Source organism: Bufo bufo, chromosome 4, assembly GCF_905171765.1.
Source record: "Bufo bufo chromosome 4, aBufBuf1.1, whole genome shotgun sequence".
In the NCBI taxonomy this organism is placed as follows: Eukaryota; Metazoa; Chordata; class Amphibia; order Anura; family Bufonidae; genus Bufo; species Bufo bufo.
Window position 1 is genome coordinate 132,671,169 of NC_053392.1, and position 16,277 is coordinate 132,687,445.

Below are 16,277 nucleotides of genomic sequence, written 5' to 3' on the forward strand. Positions count from 1 at the left end.
GCCATATAGAGGGTTGTTCTGAGCAGGTGACCCCATCTCAGGTTGGCCAACCGTCCAAAAATTTCTGGACAGTCTGTAAAAATACGTGACTTTTTTCCTGTGTCCGTCAAAAAAAAAATAGATGTGTCCGTGAATTTTTTTGAGGCTGTCAGTGAATCCTGGGAATGAGTTAGTATCATTATATTGAGCTATAGACCTGCATTACTTATAATTTTTATCATTCATTATGGTTTTCCAATTTGTAGGTAAAAAATGTTGACTGGCTGTGATTTTGGGATAAGTTGTCCAGAAAAAAGAAATTCTGGTTGGCAATCCTGCTCCATCTCTGATGTCCTAATAGAACATATAGAAAGCATTATGTCAAGAGTTTAACTTTTTAATTGGGTGAATTTTCAATGGCCTTTTTAGACACTAGAAAATATAAAGAGAAATAGAAAATAACAGATAGAGTAAGAAAGAGAAAAGGGCAAATTAAATATTGCTGTGGGGCTGGAAGTGTTGGAGCTGTCCTGTCTTCCAGGTATAATGCATGATATGAGAGTCAGACTCGACCCAATGTTGCTTGGTATTTAACAGAACAGAGTCAAATAGGAAGCAGTTCATGGCGTCTGTGCCAGTAGGTGAATGGAGTAGCAGGAGACCTTTAGAAAGAGCCCATAGATCTGAATGAGGGGGACTACTTGCTCAAGGTTTGAGTGAAAACTTTAGGACTAGTACCTGGTGGTAGAACTAATACAAGATGCCAGTTTTGTTTTGATATGAAGTTCAATGAAGTACCTTTTACAATGGACACATTTGCACCAGGTAGAAGAAATTCCTGCCGCTATTGCATGCAGTGATTTCCTCCGCAGCATGGGGAGGAGTGATCGCTATGCCATCACTCGTCCCCAGTCTAGTGGTTTGCCGGCGGCAAATCGTTATTAGACACCACGCCACAATCTGCCTCCTGCTTACGATAATTTTTTAACATGTCAAAAGATTTGGATTGCCCGATGAGCGAACATTTGTTCTTTCATCGGGCAATCAGCGGCAGTATTACACTGCCAGATGGTCGCTTGTTAGCAATTATCTCAAAAAATCGGGCAGTGTAATACAGGGTGGGGGGGGACATAAAATGTAGCCTTTACTAGTACAATTAAAAATGAGACTCATATAGGAGTCTTGGTTCAGACCACACATAGCATACAAACATACCAGTGAAGTGGGTCAACTACCTTTAGAGGTAGATGCTATTTTGTGGACTCATCCAGCAGTTGTGACTGTACACCCTATCGCTTAGGACGAGTTAGTGATGGATAACCTCCGGCACTCCAGCTGTGGTGAAACTACCACTCCCAGCATTCATTTCTATGGAGTTCTGAGAACAGCCAAGCAAGTGTACATCTTGTGACTTGTAGTCTTACCACAGCTGGAGTGCCGGAGGTTAGCCATCACTAACTGGTGACTTCAGCGATACTCTTTTACCTTATATCTCCATAATTTTAGTAAATCCTAAGGCATTGAATGAATATTGGTCAATCAAACATAGAGTCTGGGAGAAAACTTCAGGCAGTTGAGTGATGGGTGACGATAAAACTGTTTCTATGTCATTGCCATCCTCTGCTGGAAGACCCAAAAAACATTTGACCTGTTCTCTGATGACCCTGCAAAATTTCATATAGGACTGTGTAATCCTGCCAGCTACGATACTTTTTTAGGCATCTCTCTTTTTTTTTTTGTTCTTTATAGTCTTATTATATCATTTATTTACACTCCTGCACACTTTTAAAGAATATGGTGATATATAAGGAACATTCATTGTATGTGTTCTTGTCTTCTTAGAGAGAAGAAGGAGATAGAAGAGTCTTTAGAGACCGCAAAACAGAGGGCAGAGGCATCCCTGATGGAGATCGAGAGATTGAAGGCTGTGAATACAGAGTTACTGCGGCAGAGGGAGGTTCTGGAAGAGCAAAAGGAAGAACTCAACAGGGAGCGGGAACGTAATCAGAAGGAGCTGGAGAGAGGGTGAGGAAATGGAAGCAGTAACTTCTTCTCATTTAGGGGGTCATTTACTATTTTGGCCAGATTGCAGCGCAAAGATTATTTGCACCGCAATCTGCGACTTTTCCCTGCTCATGCCAGGTGTAAAAAAAGAGGTCGTGTCGTGGGTGGGGATGGGCTGGCAGGCCCGTCTCATTCATCATTTTCTGTGCCTGTTTTAGGTGTAGAAAATGGTGTAAATGTAAGACAGCAAGGAAGTCGGCTTACATTTAGACTGGCGCTGGATACACCGAAGTTATGTAGAGGCTGGCACCTCTACATAACTTCGGTGGATCCACCGCGAGCTAAAGGGGCTATTAAGATCGGCGTCTAAAACGCTGGTCTTAATAAATGACCCCATTAGTCTTTATTGTGTAAGCACACTTGTCCACCACATGGCACTGACTCCACTGACTCCACTGCACTAAATGAATGAAGCTAAATATAAAGCTACAGAGAATAGCTGAGGCACAAGCATCATGTGGACCTCAGAGGGTCCCAGTGTAATTCTATATAAAACGATAACTTTTATATAAATGTTTAAATACTTTCCTATATTTATTTAGTCTGTATTGTGAGGTACAACCTAATTTTTCTAGTTATAGTTTCTGATAGTTGCTCCTGGAAACCCAATGCAGTTTATTCACACTCTGGAGTCAAAATCGTGACCTAAAAGCCGAGCTCTTGAGTTTTGTCTTTTTTATGATCCCCACTCAATGCGCTGCAATCTAGTAATAGGAAACTAGTAGTTTCTGATGTGAATGGAGAAGAAAACATCATTAACTCAAAATAAGCACAAAACATGTAAAGCAAATTTTGTGGAAACTTTTGAATGCTCTTTTTTTCCTCCACACTCATCCACAGCCTCTGCAATTCATCCCCCTTCCCCTTCAGACTGCTTTGTGCGTGCTTTGCTCCCTATCTAAAGTGTGATGTAGTGATGCCCTCCCTTCTTAGATCCTTTCCCCCCTATAACACCATGATCTGTGATTAACAACCTCCTCGCCCTCCCAGCTACTAACTCTAACACTGACAAAAAGGGGGGAGAGCAGAGAGAGCCGAAACAGCCAGGAGCAGTTGGCTGTTCAATCTACAGTATGTCGGAAGCAACAGGAGAACTATGTGGAGGCGTTGCGCAGACTCTACAACAACTGAATGATGAGTTATTTTGAATACAGATTACTTAGAACGTTACTTAATTTAGCATTTAGGAAGCAAATGAACGAAAAAACATTTCAGTAGAAAGGTGTCCATGTCCCTGCATTAAACAGTGTAGCTATAGTGTAACTCAAGAGACCTCTTGATATATTATTCTGAATATCACTATAGACAAAGGACCCAAGAGAAGTTGGAAGAAAAAGTTTCAGTGCTGAAGAAAGACCTGGTTACTGTCAGAGAGAGCTTAAGTCAGATGATACTTGAAAGAGATGTCCTGCAAGGAGAGAAAGATGCCGTGTCCAGTGCTCTTAGCAAGGTGCGTATGTGAATAGAAAGTGCAGGCCAGGCCTGTCCCACAGGACTTCTGTCTCAGATGATAGATGGTTTCTAGAATCTGTCTTGAAAGTGGTGAAATTTGGTGCAATCAGGGTCTGCAATTTTATATGACGTGCTCTAAAGGGGCATGGCTTAGCCTGAATGGGTGTTGTTTTATAGGAAGGGGTAGGTCCAATATGCAGTGATTAACATCACAATTGTGGTGTAAAATTCTATCTCAAACTAAGCCAACCAGTAGTTGGTATAGAGTCAGAGAGAAGAGTCTATCCCTGCACCCCATTTATCATCCAGCCTGAGCCCCTGTGATAGATCTGGTGCAGGTCTGGACACCCTGTCTTAGGGTACTTTCACATTAGCGTTATACTTTTCCGCCATTGAATTCCATCCTAGGAGCTCAATACCAGAAAAGAACTGATCAGTTTTATCCTAATGCATTCTGAATGGAGAGCAATCCGTTCAGCATGGTTCAGGATGTCTTCAAGTTCAGTCTTTTTGCCTTTTCAGGACGGAGATAATACCGCAGCATGCTGCGGTTTTATCTCCGTCCAAAATTCCGGAACACTTGCCGGAATGCCGGATTGGGCATTTTTTCCCATTGACGTGCATTAATGCCGGATCCGGCCCCGAGTGTTCCGGCAAAATGGTTTGCGCATGTTCAGACCACAAAAAATGTGAAAAAAATAAATGCCGGATCCGTTTTTCCGGATGACACCGGAGAGACGGATCCGGCCTTTCAATGCATTTGTCATACGGGTCAGGATCCTGATCCATCTGACAAATGCCATCAGTTTGCATACGTTTTGACGGATCCGGCAGGCAGTTCCGGCGACGGAACTGCCTGCCGGAATCCTCTGCCGCAAGTGTGAAAGTACCCTAAGTTAACACCATCTAAAGGATTAGTAAATGTGCCCCAATGTGTGTGTAGAATAGAAGGTGCAGGGATCGCAGCCACACATGGGCTGTTGGTTTCTAGGGAGGCCAATGGCCCAGGTGCCACATATGTGGACGGTAGTGATAGAAATTACATATCTGATGGTTGCCTCAGGTTACGTCTCTATGAACAGGCCAGAATGGACTGCATTGTTATAAAATCAAAGGGAACCTGTCGCCTTGAAAATGCTATCCAATCTGTAGACTACGTGCTATGGAGCAGCTGGGGATGAGCAGATTGATATATAGTATAACTTGTAATTTCTTGATTGAAATCCCCGCTCTTTCTATGCTTAGGAGTCCAGTGGGTGGTCTCACTCAGTGACTGTCCTTCCTTGTATCAGTGTGCATACAGAGCTGGCTGCCAGTCACTGACGGAGACCACCTCCTGGACTCCAAAGCACAGAAGGAGCAGGGATTTCAATCCATAAATTACAAGTTTTACCGAACTTTTTCCCTAAAAACTATAGAAATCAATCTGCTCATCTCCACCTGCAGATTGCACTCCCTGTTTCCCGGTAGCAGATTCCCTTAAATATACAGTGGGGGAAATAATTATTTGACCCCTCACTGATTTTGTAAGTTTGTCCAATGACAAAGAAATGAAAAGTCTCAGAACAGTATCATTTCAATGGTAGGTTTATTGTAACAGTGGCAGATAGCACATCAAAAGGAAAATCGAAAAAATAACTTTAAATAAAAGATAGCAACTGATTTGCATTTCATTGAGTGAAATAAGTATTTGAACCCCTACCAACCATTAAGAGTTCTGGCTCCCACAGAGTGGTTAGACACTTCTACTCAATTAGTCACCCTCATTAAGGACACCTGTCTTAACTAGTCACCTGTATAAAAGACACCTGTCCACAGAATCAATCAATCAAGCAGACTCCAAACTCTCACCCCCCCCCCCCCCCCCCCCCCCCACCCCCCCCCCCCCCCCCCCCAACATGGGAAAGACCAAAGAGCTGTCCAAGGATGTCAGAGACAAAATTGTAGACCTGCACAAGGCTGGAATGGGCTACAAAACCATTAGCAAGAAGCTGGGAGAGAAGGTGACAACTGTTGGTGCGATTGTTCGAAAATGGAAGGAGCACAAAATGACCATCAATCGACCTCGCTCTGGGGCTCCACGCAAGATCTCACCTCGTGGGGTGTCAATGGTTCTGAGAAAGGTGAAAAAGCATCCTAGAACTACACGGGAGGAGTTAGTTAATGACCTCAAATTAGCAGGGACCACAGTCACCAAGAAAACCATTGGAAACACATTACACCGCAATGGATTAAAATCCTGCAGGGCTCGCAAGGTCCCCCTGCTCAGGAAGGCACATGTGCAGGCCCGTCTGAAGTTTGCCAATGAACACCTGAATGATTCAGAGAGTGACTGGGAGAAGGTGCTGTGGTCTGATGAGACCAAAATAGAGCTCTTTGGCATTAACTCAACTCGCTGTGTTTGGAGGAAGAAAAATGCTGCCTATGACCCCCAAAACACCGTCCCCACCGTCAAGCATGGGGGTGGAAACATTTTGCTTTGGGGGTGTTTTTCTGCTAAGGGCACAGGACAACTTATTCGCATAAACGGGAAAATGGACGGAGCCATGTATCGTGAAATCCTGAGCGACAACCTCCTTCCCTCTGCCAGGAAACTGAAAATGGGTCGTGGATGGGTGTTCCAGCACGACAATGACCCAAAACATACAGCAAAGGCAACAAAGGAGTGGCTCAAGAAGAAGCACATTAAGGTCATGGAGTGGCCTAGTCAGTCTCCGGACCTTAATCCAATCGAAAACCTATGGAGGGAGCTCAAGCTCAGAGTTGCACAGAGACAGCCTCGAAACCTTAGGGATTTAGAGATGATCTGCAAAGAGGAGTGGACCAACATTCCTCCTAAAATGTGCGCAAACTTGGTCATCAATTACAAGAAACGTTTGACCTCTGTGCTTGCAAACAAGGGTTTTTCCACCAAGTATTAAGTCTTTTTTTGTTAGAGGGTTCAAATACTTATTTCACTCAATGAAATGCAAATCAGTTGCTATCTTTTATTTAAAGTTATTTTTTCGATTTTCCTTTTGATGTGCTATCTGCCACTGTTACAATAAACCTACCATTGAAATGATACTGTTCTGAGACTTTTCATTTCTTTGTCATTGGACAAACTTACAAAATCAGTGAGGGGTCAAATAATTATTTCCCCCACTGTAGATATAAATTTGTCTAATAATATATTTCTGTCTAGTTAAGCAAATTTGATAGGCAGGACACCATTGTTAACAAGACAACAGCGAAAGAATAACAAACTAATCCATTACTAAGTGTTAATCCAAAAAAACATGATAACCAGGGCGCACCGCATAGAATATCTTACTTGGTCTAAGAACTCTGCATGGGATGCATAATATTGATCTAAGAACAGTACACAGTGTCTGTGGTGTTGGTTGTGTGGTTTTAACACGACTTTCCATGCCAGGCTGAGTCTAGCAGAGCGGAACTAGAGCTGGCACTGAACCAGATGCGCAGTGAACGGGCGACACTAAATGACTCATTGGCCAAAATGGGTGCATTGAATGAAGGTTTAGCACAAGACAAAGTGGCGTTGAATCGTCTGATTTTACAGGTACGCCTTGCTCATAACATGCTTACATTAAAGGTACATCAACCATATCCGTTCTGTGATAAAAGATATATCCAGCGAAATATCATAATATAAGACTAGTTTCACACTAGCCTTAGACAGATACTGCCTTTCCCCACCAGAGCCTATTGACTATAATGGGACCCGGCACCGATTTTTGTCTGGCTGAATCCTACCACTATAATATAGTCAATAGGGTCTGGCGTTGCTCGGGCCCTATCCAGCTATGCCGGATACGATGAACTCCGGAAGGCTGTATAGTTTTAACACTAATGTGAAACTACCCTAACCAGTCAGCTACACTGTAGACCACCAGATATAAATTCACACTTATACTCTTGACCTCTGTACCATAGATCACCAGGAATATTCTAGAAGTTTACTATTGATGGCCTAACCTTAGGATAGGCCATCAATATCTGATCGGAGGCAGTCTGGTACCGTGAACCCTGACTCATCAGCTATTCCTGAATAGCTCTAGTGCCAGAACAACATACCTCCATCCACTTTGTAGTAGACAGAGCTGGTTACGGCAGCATTCACTTCAATGGGGCCAGTGCTGCAGTAACTACCTACATCTATGGAGCTGAGTAGTTCCTGAGCCATTGCTGATCAGCTGATCGATGGGAGTTGAGGGTGTTGGACCCCTGCCAATCAGATATTGATGTCCTATCCTGAGGAAAGACCATCAGTAAATTCCTGCACAGCCTTTAACCTCCATACTTCCTTAGAGAGCAAAAGAAGGTGGCACCACCCTAGATTACAAGAACTAGTGGTGCTTCCTTGGACCACCAGGGAAATTAATTTTAAATCTTGTTCTCTTGTTTTTGGTTATCTAAATCTTGGTGTGTCTCAAAATTCTGGTTCTTTTAAATGTTCTTGAATGTTGCCGATAAAACATTAACAATTTGCCCGATTTCTCTTCCCTAAAAGTATAATACATTACCTTTAGACATGCATAATTATGTTCTACATCCAATACCCTTGGGCTTAAAAGGGTTGTCCAAGTTATATAAAAACTCGGGCAACCGCTGTTAATGGCGTAAAATAACGAATGAATACTCACCTGTTTACTCCGCTGTTTCTTCTAGCACTGCGCTATGGTCCTCCCACCGGTGACATCCTCTTCTTAGCTGCAGCAGTGGCATTCCATGTACAAGTCACTGCTGCAGCCAATAGCTGGACTTAGTACGCCGGCCTGTACACGGGATGTCTCTGCTGAGGCCAGTGATTGGCTGCAGCGGTGACCTGTGTGAGGACAGAAGTGCAGTGCAGGACATAGCAGAGGAAAAAACAGGTGAGAATAATTAGATTGTTTTTTTAGGCCGTTTACAGGGGTTGCCTGGGTTATTATATAACTTGGACAACCCCTTTAACAGATGGGTAAAGGTATAATATATACAATTCACAATGTTAGAATGTATTAAATTGTGGAGCAACCAAGATTCATCAGGTTCCCTTTTATCCCCCCCTAATTCAGCTGGAGGCTGATCGCAGTTTAATGCAGGAGGACAGGCGTGTTAGCGAGGCTAGCTGTGCTGCACTGAGGGAGCAGCGGGAAGCACTGGAGATTGAGGTATCTCAGCTGCAGGCGGAAAGAGCCGGACTGGAAAGGAGGTGCCTTGAGGTGGAAGAGAAGCAGCAGAGGACTGAGGAGCAGCTACATAGCATGCGCAGGGAAAGAGCTAAATTAAAGGAGCAGCTTGCACAGGTAAGGGGGCTTCATAACCATTGATGTACTAATATTCAGGCCAATGTAGCTGAATTATAGTTTTTTTTTTCTGTAGTTGCAAAAGAGCATCTGTCACTGTGACCAACCCTATTAAATCACGCACACTGCCTGGTGGGGTTGATTGTGATTACTAAAATGAGCCCTTCTTCTCTGCAATTGATATTACTGAGGCAGAGAAATTCTTATTTTTAGTTATATGTAAATTAGGTTATTGAAGCACCTGGATGCACCATTTCGCCTCCGCCTCTCCATGTTGCCAATCCCCCTCCTAATGATTTTGACAGGGCCAGGCATCCTCACTGCTTCGATGCCTAGCCCTGAAATCTCGTGCATATGCTGGCACAGCGAAGATCTCAGAGCGGTCATCCCCATTCTGAGATCTTCATTGATTATCTCAGAGCGGTCATCCTTGTTCTGAGATCTTCACTGCACTTGCCATGATGGTACTGCTGCCTGCAATCAAGCAGGAGAAGCGAAGGTTCAAAGAGTGACTTGAGCCCGGCCTCAGTGCACTTAAAGGGGTTTTCTGAGACTATATAACTGATGACCTATCCTCTGGATAGGTCATCAGTAGTGTTGGTCGAGCACCAAAGTGCTCGGGTGCTCGAGTAGAACACTTTGGGATGCTCGGGTGCTCTACAGATCACCCGAGCACAATGGAAGTCAATGGGAGAACCAGAGCATTAAACCAGGCACCCCCTGCTCTGAAGAGGGGAGGGTGTCTGGTTCATAGGAAAAGGTCAGAAACTGATGCAAACACCACTGAAATGGTTCAGGAACAGCATGGGGAGGATGTCTGGATGCATCTTGGACTCCCAGGTCGCTGCTGGGAACGATGTTGTCCGAGTAGTACGCCACTTTTACAGACTGACAATAATACGCACCAAACCGAAGATAAAATCAATTTTAAAGGAAAAATTGTTAGGAAACATTCTTTCCTGTATATTTACTTGTATATAAAGTGCTGCCAAAAATTACAAGGAAGAGGCACTCCGATACAACCTGTACATCACATAAAAGAGGGCCTCATTCACATTGTGGTACAATTGTTCAGGTAGTGGGACTCCTACACTCATAAAGCCTATGCACTAAGTGAAAGGGCTGCCAAAAATTACTAGGACCGACACTCCAATACACCCTTTATTACACATAAAGGAGGGCATCATACACACCCTTAAAAAATTATTCTTGCTGGCCTGCTGGTGACTCTCTAAAACATTAGGGGTGAGGGCCTGCTGCCGAGCTGACCGTCTAAAAAATGTTGTGGGTGAGGGCCTGCTGCTGAGCTGACCATCTAAAACATTATGGGCGAGGGCCTGCTGCCAAGCTGACCATCTAAAAAAATGTTGTGGGAGAGGGCCTGCTGCCGAGCTGACCATCTAAAAAATTGTGTGGGCGAGGGCCTGCTGCCAAGCTGACCATCTAAAAATTTTGGGGTGAAGGTCTGCTGCTGAACTGACCCTCTAAAACATTATGGTTGAGGGCCTGCTGGTGACCCTCAAAAAGATTATGGGTGAGGGCATGCTGGTGACCCTCTAAAACATTATGGGTGAGGGCCCGCTGCTGAGCTGACCCTCTAAAACATTAGGAGCGAGGGCAGCCTAATAAACATGTTGATATGATGGTGGAGGACGAGAAAAGGGAGATTGAACCATATACCCTTTTTTGTGGTGGAAGGGGTGCATGGGAATACAGTGCATTCAATACACCATTCAAGTTAAAGTATCATTCAGCTAAGGCTACTTTCACACTAGTGTTTTTGCTGAATCCGGCACGGCTCAGCAAAAACTCTTCCGTTACTGATAATACAACCACCTGCATCCGTTATGAATGGACCCGGTTGTATTATCTTTAACATAGCCAAGACGGATCTGTCATGAACACCATTGAAAGTCAATGGGGGACGGATCCATTTTCTATTGTGTCAGAGTTAAACATTTTGGGTCATGACGGATCCGTCTTGGTCCGATTCCCATGACGGAAAGAAAACTGCAGCTTTTTGGAGCATTCCGTTCTGTTACATTTTGTCCCCATTGACAATGAATGGGGACAAAAGGGAAGCGTTTTTCTCCGGTATTGAGACCCTATGATGGATCTCATTACCGGAAAATAGAAACGCTAGTGTGAAAGTAGCCTAAGCTAGCCTTATAAAGCACTAGAACTGGTTTAACTGTAAATTTCCTGGGGACAAATTTCCTTTAAAGAATGAACTGCATGTGTTGTAAGATTACAGCTAAGGGCATGCAGATGGTTTTTTCATCTTGTTTAGTCCTCTTTTTATATATATATATATATATCCGCAATTTGTGGACCACAAAACAACAACGCTCCTGTGCATGAGCCCTTCTTCTGCTTCTTCTGCTACCCATCAGGCCAATGCAGTAGTACAAACACTTCAAGATCAGTTGCAGGAAAATCGAAGGGAGTTGGAGAAACAAGCATCAGCCTTGCAGCGTGCAGGACAGCGCATCGAAGAGCTGACCAATCAAAATGCAGAGCTTGGCGTTCAGGTAGCCACCCTGGAAGCGGAAAGACATGAACAAGAAGATGAAGTTGCTCAGTTGCGGTAAGTCTGCTTTTACTGCTGGTCAGTAGTAGCTGAAGCTCTTTCTACCCCTTTTCTTATGTTTTGCCGTCCTGGTCTTCTAGGGCACAGAAGGAATCTCTAGAGAGCACCTTGTACGATACCCAGCGCCGGGCGGCCCAGCTGGAAGATCGCCGAGAACAACTGGAAGGAGAGATACACACGTTAATACTTGCTAAACAAAACCTTCAAGGTATCACCCACCCATCTGAATGTTATATAATTCTGACCGTGACTTGGACTGTTCTCTTATAGTAAAATCATTTCAAGGGGTATTCCCATCACAGACAATGGGAGCTTATCGGTAGGATATGCCCCCATTGTCTGATAGGTGCGGGTCCCACCTCTGGGACCCGCACCTACAAGGAAAATGGAGCGGGGAGAGCTGCGGCTGGAGGACCCTGAATTTCCCGGGGTTCGTCCACCACCAAGCACTGCTCCCATAGAAGTGAATGGGAGTGTACCGCGCACGCGCGGCCCCTGCTCCCATTTATTTCTATGGGGCAGATGGAAATAGCCGAGCAAGCGCTCGGCTATTTTCGGCGGCCCCATAGAAATGAATCGAGGGCGGCGACGCAGGCGCAGTGCGCCTTCCGTTCATTTCCCTGCTCAGTTCTCATTGTAGACAATGGGGGCATATGCCCCCATTGTCTGTGATGGGAATACCCCTTTAAGTTAATGTACATCTGGATGATAAAATCACCTAGGATCACTCGCATCGTAGAGACTTGTAGGAGCCACAGTTTGTCAGCGAATAATCTGCTATGTACATACATCAAGATAACAGTCTTTTAGTGGGCCACACCCATCGCCTGGCCGGCACACAGCTATACTCGCACGTCTTTATGTACAGAGAATTCAGGAATGGTGTCCAGGAAGGGTCACGCCAGGTTGACAGCCTGGCACAATTTTACTACATATTCTTCAGGGTCCATTTAAAATGAAGCACAGGAGGCAGTGAATTATAGGTCCTCAGAAAATCAGCCAGCTAAGATTACTGCGTGCAAAATGAAGTTTTTTTTTTTCATATTTTAGACACAACATTAATGTGAATTATGTTCAACACAGATAATCCTCTCAGCACTCAGTGAAACATGATGACATGATGCTGATAAGTAAAGTCCGGAACGGTACAAATGGAGTGTATCTCGCTGGGCAGCCTCTTAAAGCGGGTTTACACCGCAGGATGTTACAGCCAATTGTCGAGAAGGAAAGTCAGCTTCTCGTTCAATGAAGGAGACCACTACATTTACAGCTGGCCCCTAATAGAACAGTAGTATGCTTGTCCGTAATGCAGACAATAATAGGACATGTTCTATTCTTTTGCTGAACGGAAATACAGACACACGAAAACGGAATGCACACAGAGTAACTTCCTTTTTTTTTGCGGACCAATTGAAATAAATGGTTTCGCATACGGTCCGCAAAAAAACGGAACGGACACGGAAAAAAAATATGTTCAAGTGCATGAGCCCTTAAAGGAATCTGTCAGCAGTTTTATGCTGCTAGGTTCTAACAGCTCCAGCCAGTGGCGTACCGCCAATATAGGCAGGGTATGCAACTGCTATGGGGCCCGCGACACAGGGGGGCCCGGAACGCATGGAAGGCCCCGCCCCCTGCAACTGCTCTCACTGCAGGCTCAGCTTGAAGGTTCCCCCCCCCCCGAACTCTCACAGACTCTGCGCGCTCCCTAGGATTCAGCCTGGCTGTGCGCTCCCTCGGCTCGTGTACCTGAACAGCACCACACACTGGGCCAATCAGCATTAGAAGCAAAGATCCTGCTGCTAATTGGCCCAGTGTATCGCTGGCAGGCAGCAGGCGCGCACCCAGCTTGGAAGAAGTTAAAAAGTGACTTGTGCTGCCCGCCAGCCTCGCCACTGTCGCAAGCCAAACCGTCATCCCGCAGCCAGTCCGGACCTGTGCCACTGCCAGCCTGCCCACACAGTAAGACTGCCCCCAGTCACTATCTTTCCAACCCCGGATCATTAAACAAAAAATTCCTGTACTAATAACAGTCTCTCTTACTGGCACTGGCGTAATTAGAAATGACTGGGCCCCACAGGAAACCTTTGAACGGGCCCCACAGCACATTTTTAAATGGGGCCCCCCCAGTTGTCCAGCACCTCTGACCGGCAGAGACCCTTGACTTTTTCCCTAATACAGTCCAATTATCGTCCAATAGACAATGTCAAAATATCATACTACAGTATGCATATATTTCCATGACTTGTCTATTGGACGATAATTGGACTGTATTAGGGAAGAAGTCTGCCGGTCAGTGGTGCTGGACTACTGGGAGGGCACATTCAAAAATTTCCTGTGGGGGCCCAGTCATTTCTAATTACGCCAGTGTGGTAGGTCATGTATACATTTCTTTATTTGCAAATGGGGGTGTGACAGGGGAGGAGCCAGGGCAGGAGGTGGGATGGGCCAGGCTAGGGGGCGGGGTTAAGTGCCCCAATTCAGATTCTTGATATGGGGCTCAATGATTTCTATGTACGCCCCTGGCTCCAGCGTATGCCAATGAGTCCCCATATTCATGAGCTCATGGCTCTCCCCGCCCACCTGCCTCTGATTGACAATTTTTTTTCCATATGAATCAGAAGCAGATGGGCGGGGAGAGCCAGGAGCTCATGAATATGGGGACTCATTGGCACGCGCTGGAGCTGTTTAGGACAGCACCATTTAGCAAAATGGCCGGGCCAATTAAAGGAAGTGACCCAGCATTTTGCTAAGGGGGTCTGTCACTAGTTTATCTTGCCCTAAGTTAGGACACCATAAAACTGGTGACAGGTTCCCTTTAACACAATAGAGGAGTAGATATAAGGCTGCAGGAGCCATCACCGCCGATATCTGTAGTGCTTCTGAGTGCATGGCGTGTGGTGGATACTGATAGATCAGGTTCAGAAGAATAATTCTGAACGGGTGGTGGGGGGTGAATGGAGAAGAGTTAGATCAGGGGATGCGATAGCCTATCCTAAAAAGATGTGTTTTTAGGGAGCGCCTAAAACTGTGGATTTTATTGTATTAATTAATAGTTGAGGCTTGTAATGATCTTTCATAATAGCGGAGGCTCAACACCAGGCCCTGGAAGCGGAAGAAGCCATGGCTGAGCTGCGGCAACAGAAGGTCAAAGTGGAGCTGCAACTAGCACAAACAGAGCAAACCGCACAGATCTCATTCAGCAACCAGGCCCAGCAGCACCAAGATAATGTAGAGCGGCTCAAGAGGGAGAAGGTTAGTACATTAGCTACAGACCACCTTGGGAAGGTCGGCGCAGATAATCTCTATCAGCTACCGTACTAAATGTTCCTCTGTACACTGCTTTAGTCCTTCTATTCCTGTACTATTGCCTCATCTGCCACTGTTACTTTTAGGAGTCACTGCTGCTGGCCATGATGGAGGAGAAGCAGGAGGCAGTCCAGCGTATGGAGAACGAGAAAGAGGAGCTAATATCCGAGTGTGAGAACATCAGGCAGAAGCTGAGTACGGAGGTTGTTCGCTTGCAAGAGGAGAGGGAAGAAAGTTTACTGCGGGTGGAAAACGAGAAACAAAAGGTGAGAAGACCCATCCACACATTCATATTTTAGTATTGCCACTTCCAGTTGGGTCAGGGGTTTGCTTACTGCATTATAATAGTCTTTTTAATAAAAGGAGCAAACACATAGATAATGATATGCGCAGCGCTTATGCTGGGATCTTGAAATCTGAATGGGTCCAAGGAGGATTATCCTGCATCGGACACAGAGTTTGCATTAAAAATATATCCTTTATTGAAAACACATTAAAAACGTCTTACAAAAAAACTGTAAGTAAAAATTTCCTACGCATTTCGGACAGAGTGTAACTTGTCCTTAAGGTATGGCAATTCTTTACATGGCTGTTTTTACTGCAAGATGTTTTTAATGTGTTTTCAATACAGGATATATTTTTATGGAGTGCTGGAGAAGAAACTCTTCATTGCGATTTTTAATAAAAGGGACAGAAGAAGGTGCTTTGAGAATGACCAAGCACCGCTTCCTCGTCCCCCCCATAGACTGAGAGATGTCCTACATTCACCACTCCTTTTTAGCAATAGGAACAAGGCTAATAACTGGGACTGGGAGGACTGGGCCTGCAGTCTGAGGCTCTTTGCACACTACGTCAGTAAGCATACGTATACACCGGGCATTCGGTATTGATAGACTTCTATGAAGAGAAAGTCTAGGAAGTGTAGTCAACTTTACAGGGGCAGTTTTTGGCCAGCCTATTCAGCTGTCAATCATACAGTTGCATACCTCCAGACTATATGTGGTGCATATACTCAGGGAATGCACACCGAATGTGCACCCAATTTACTAGGGTGCCCTTAAGGGGTGCATCACTAACCCACCTCTTCTCTTGGTCCTGGCAAGTAGCTACAAAATCGTCAGTGTATCGTGCTCATGATGGATGAGAACATGTGTAGCATTGGCATGTTCGTATGTGACCATATTTCAGAGCTAAACTCTCTTGGTAAAGACTCATCTCTTTTTTTTTTTGTTCAGGCTCTGCTCCAAAAGGAAACCGAGAAGAATGCTTTGAGCGAAAGGCTGATGCAGACCCAGAGGGAGCTTTCTGACACCAAACTGGAGGCTGAGAGGTTTAGACGGGAAGCTCGGATCGGGCAAGACCAGGACAAGGTCCGTTCATGCGGTGCACACAATACACAATTACACAACGCGTTCCAAGGAGATTATGAGCTGTCGTATAATGTATATGGTGTATATACGATTACCGCAAGGTTGTCTGATGTGTTATACACATGAAATTGGTTGCCACAAGGGAGTAGCTGTCTTGGCATATGTTAGCGGGCACATTAGCGTGAATAATAAGATAATGATTGAGAATTGGATCCATCTCTTTGT

General features: G+C 44.9%; 1 protein-coding gene across 2 annotated transcripts in view; it reads left to right on the plus strand.

Annotated features, from left to right (window-relative positions):
• The window catches only part of LOC120997694 (rootletin-like), a 119,328-nt gene that overhangs the window by 74,093 nt on the left and 28,958 nt on the right, over nt 1-16,277 (plus strand). For both annotated transcript variants that reach the window (XM_040427922.1, XM_040427923.1), the window contains 9 exons: nt 1,822-2,004; nt 3,349-3,493; nt 6,911-7,057; nt 8,556-8,786; nt 11,180-11,373; nt 11,457-11,584; nt 14,459-14,628; nt 14,769-14,948; nt 15,918-16,052. In XM_040427922.1, coding sequence (XP_040283856.1) covers nt 1,822-2,004; nt 3,349-3,493; nt 6,911-7,057; nt 8,556-8,786; nt 11,180-11,373; nt 11,457-11,584; nt 14,459-14,628; nt 14,769-14,948; nt 15,918-16,052 — 1,513 coding nt within the window. The remainder of the gene's footprint in view (nt 1-1,821; nt 2,005-3,348; nt 3,494-6,910; nt 7,058-8,555; nt 8,787-11,179; nt 11,374-11,456; nt 11,585-14,458; nt 14,629-14,768; nt 14,949-15,917; nt 16,053-16,277) is intronic.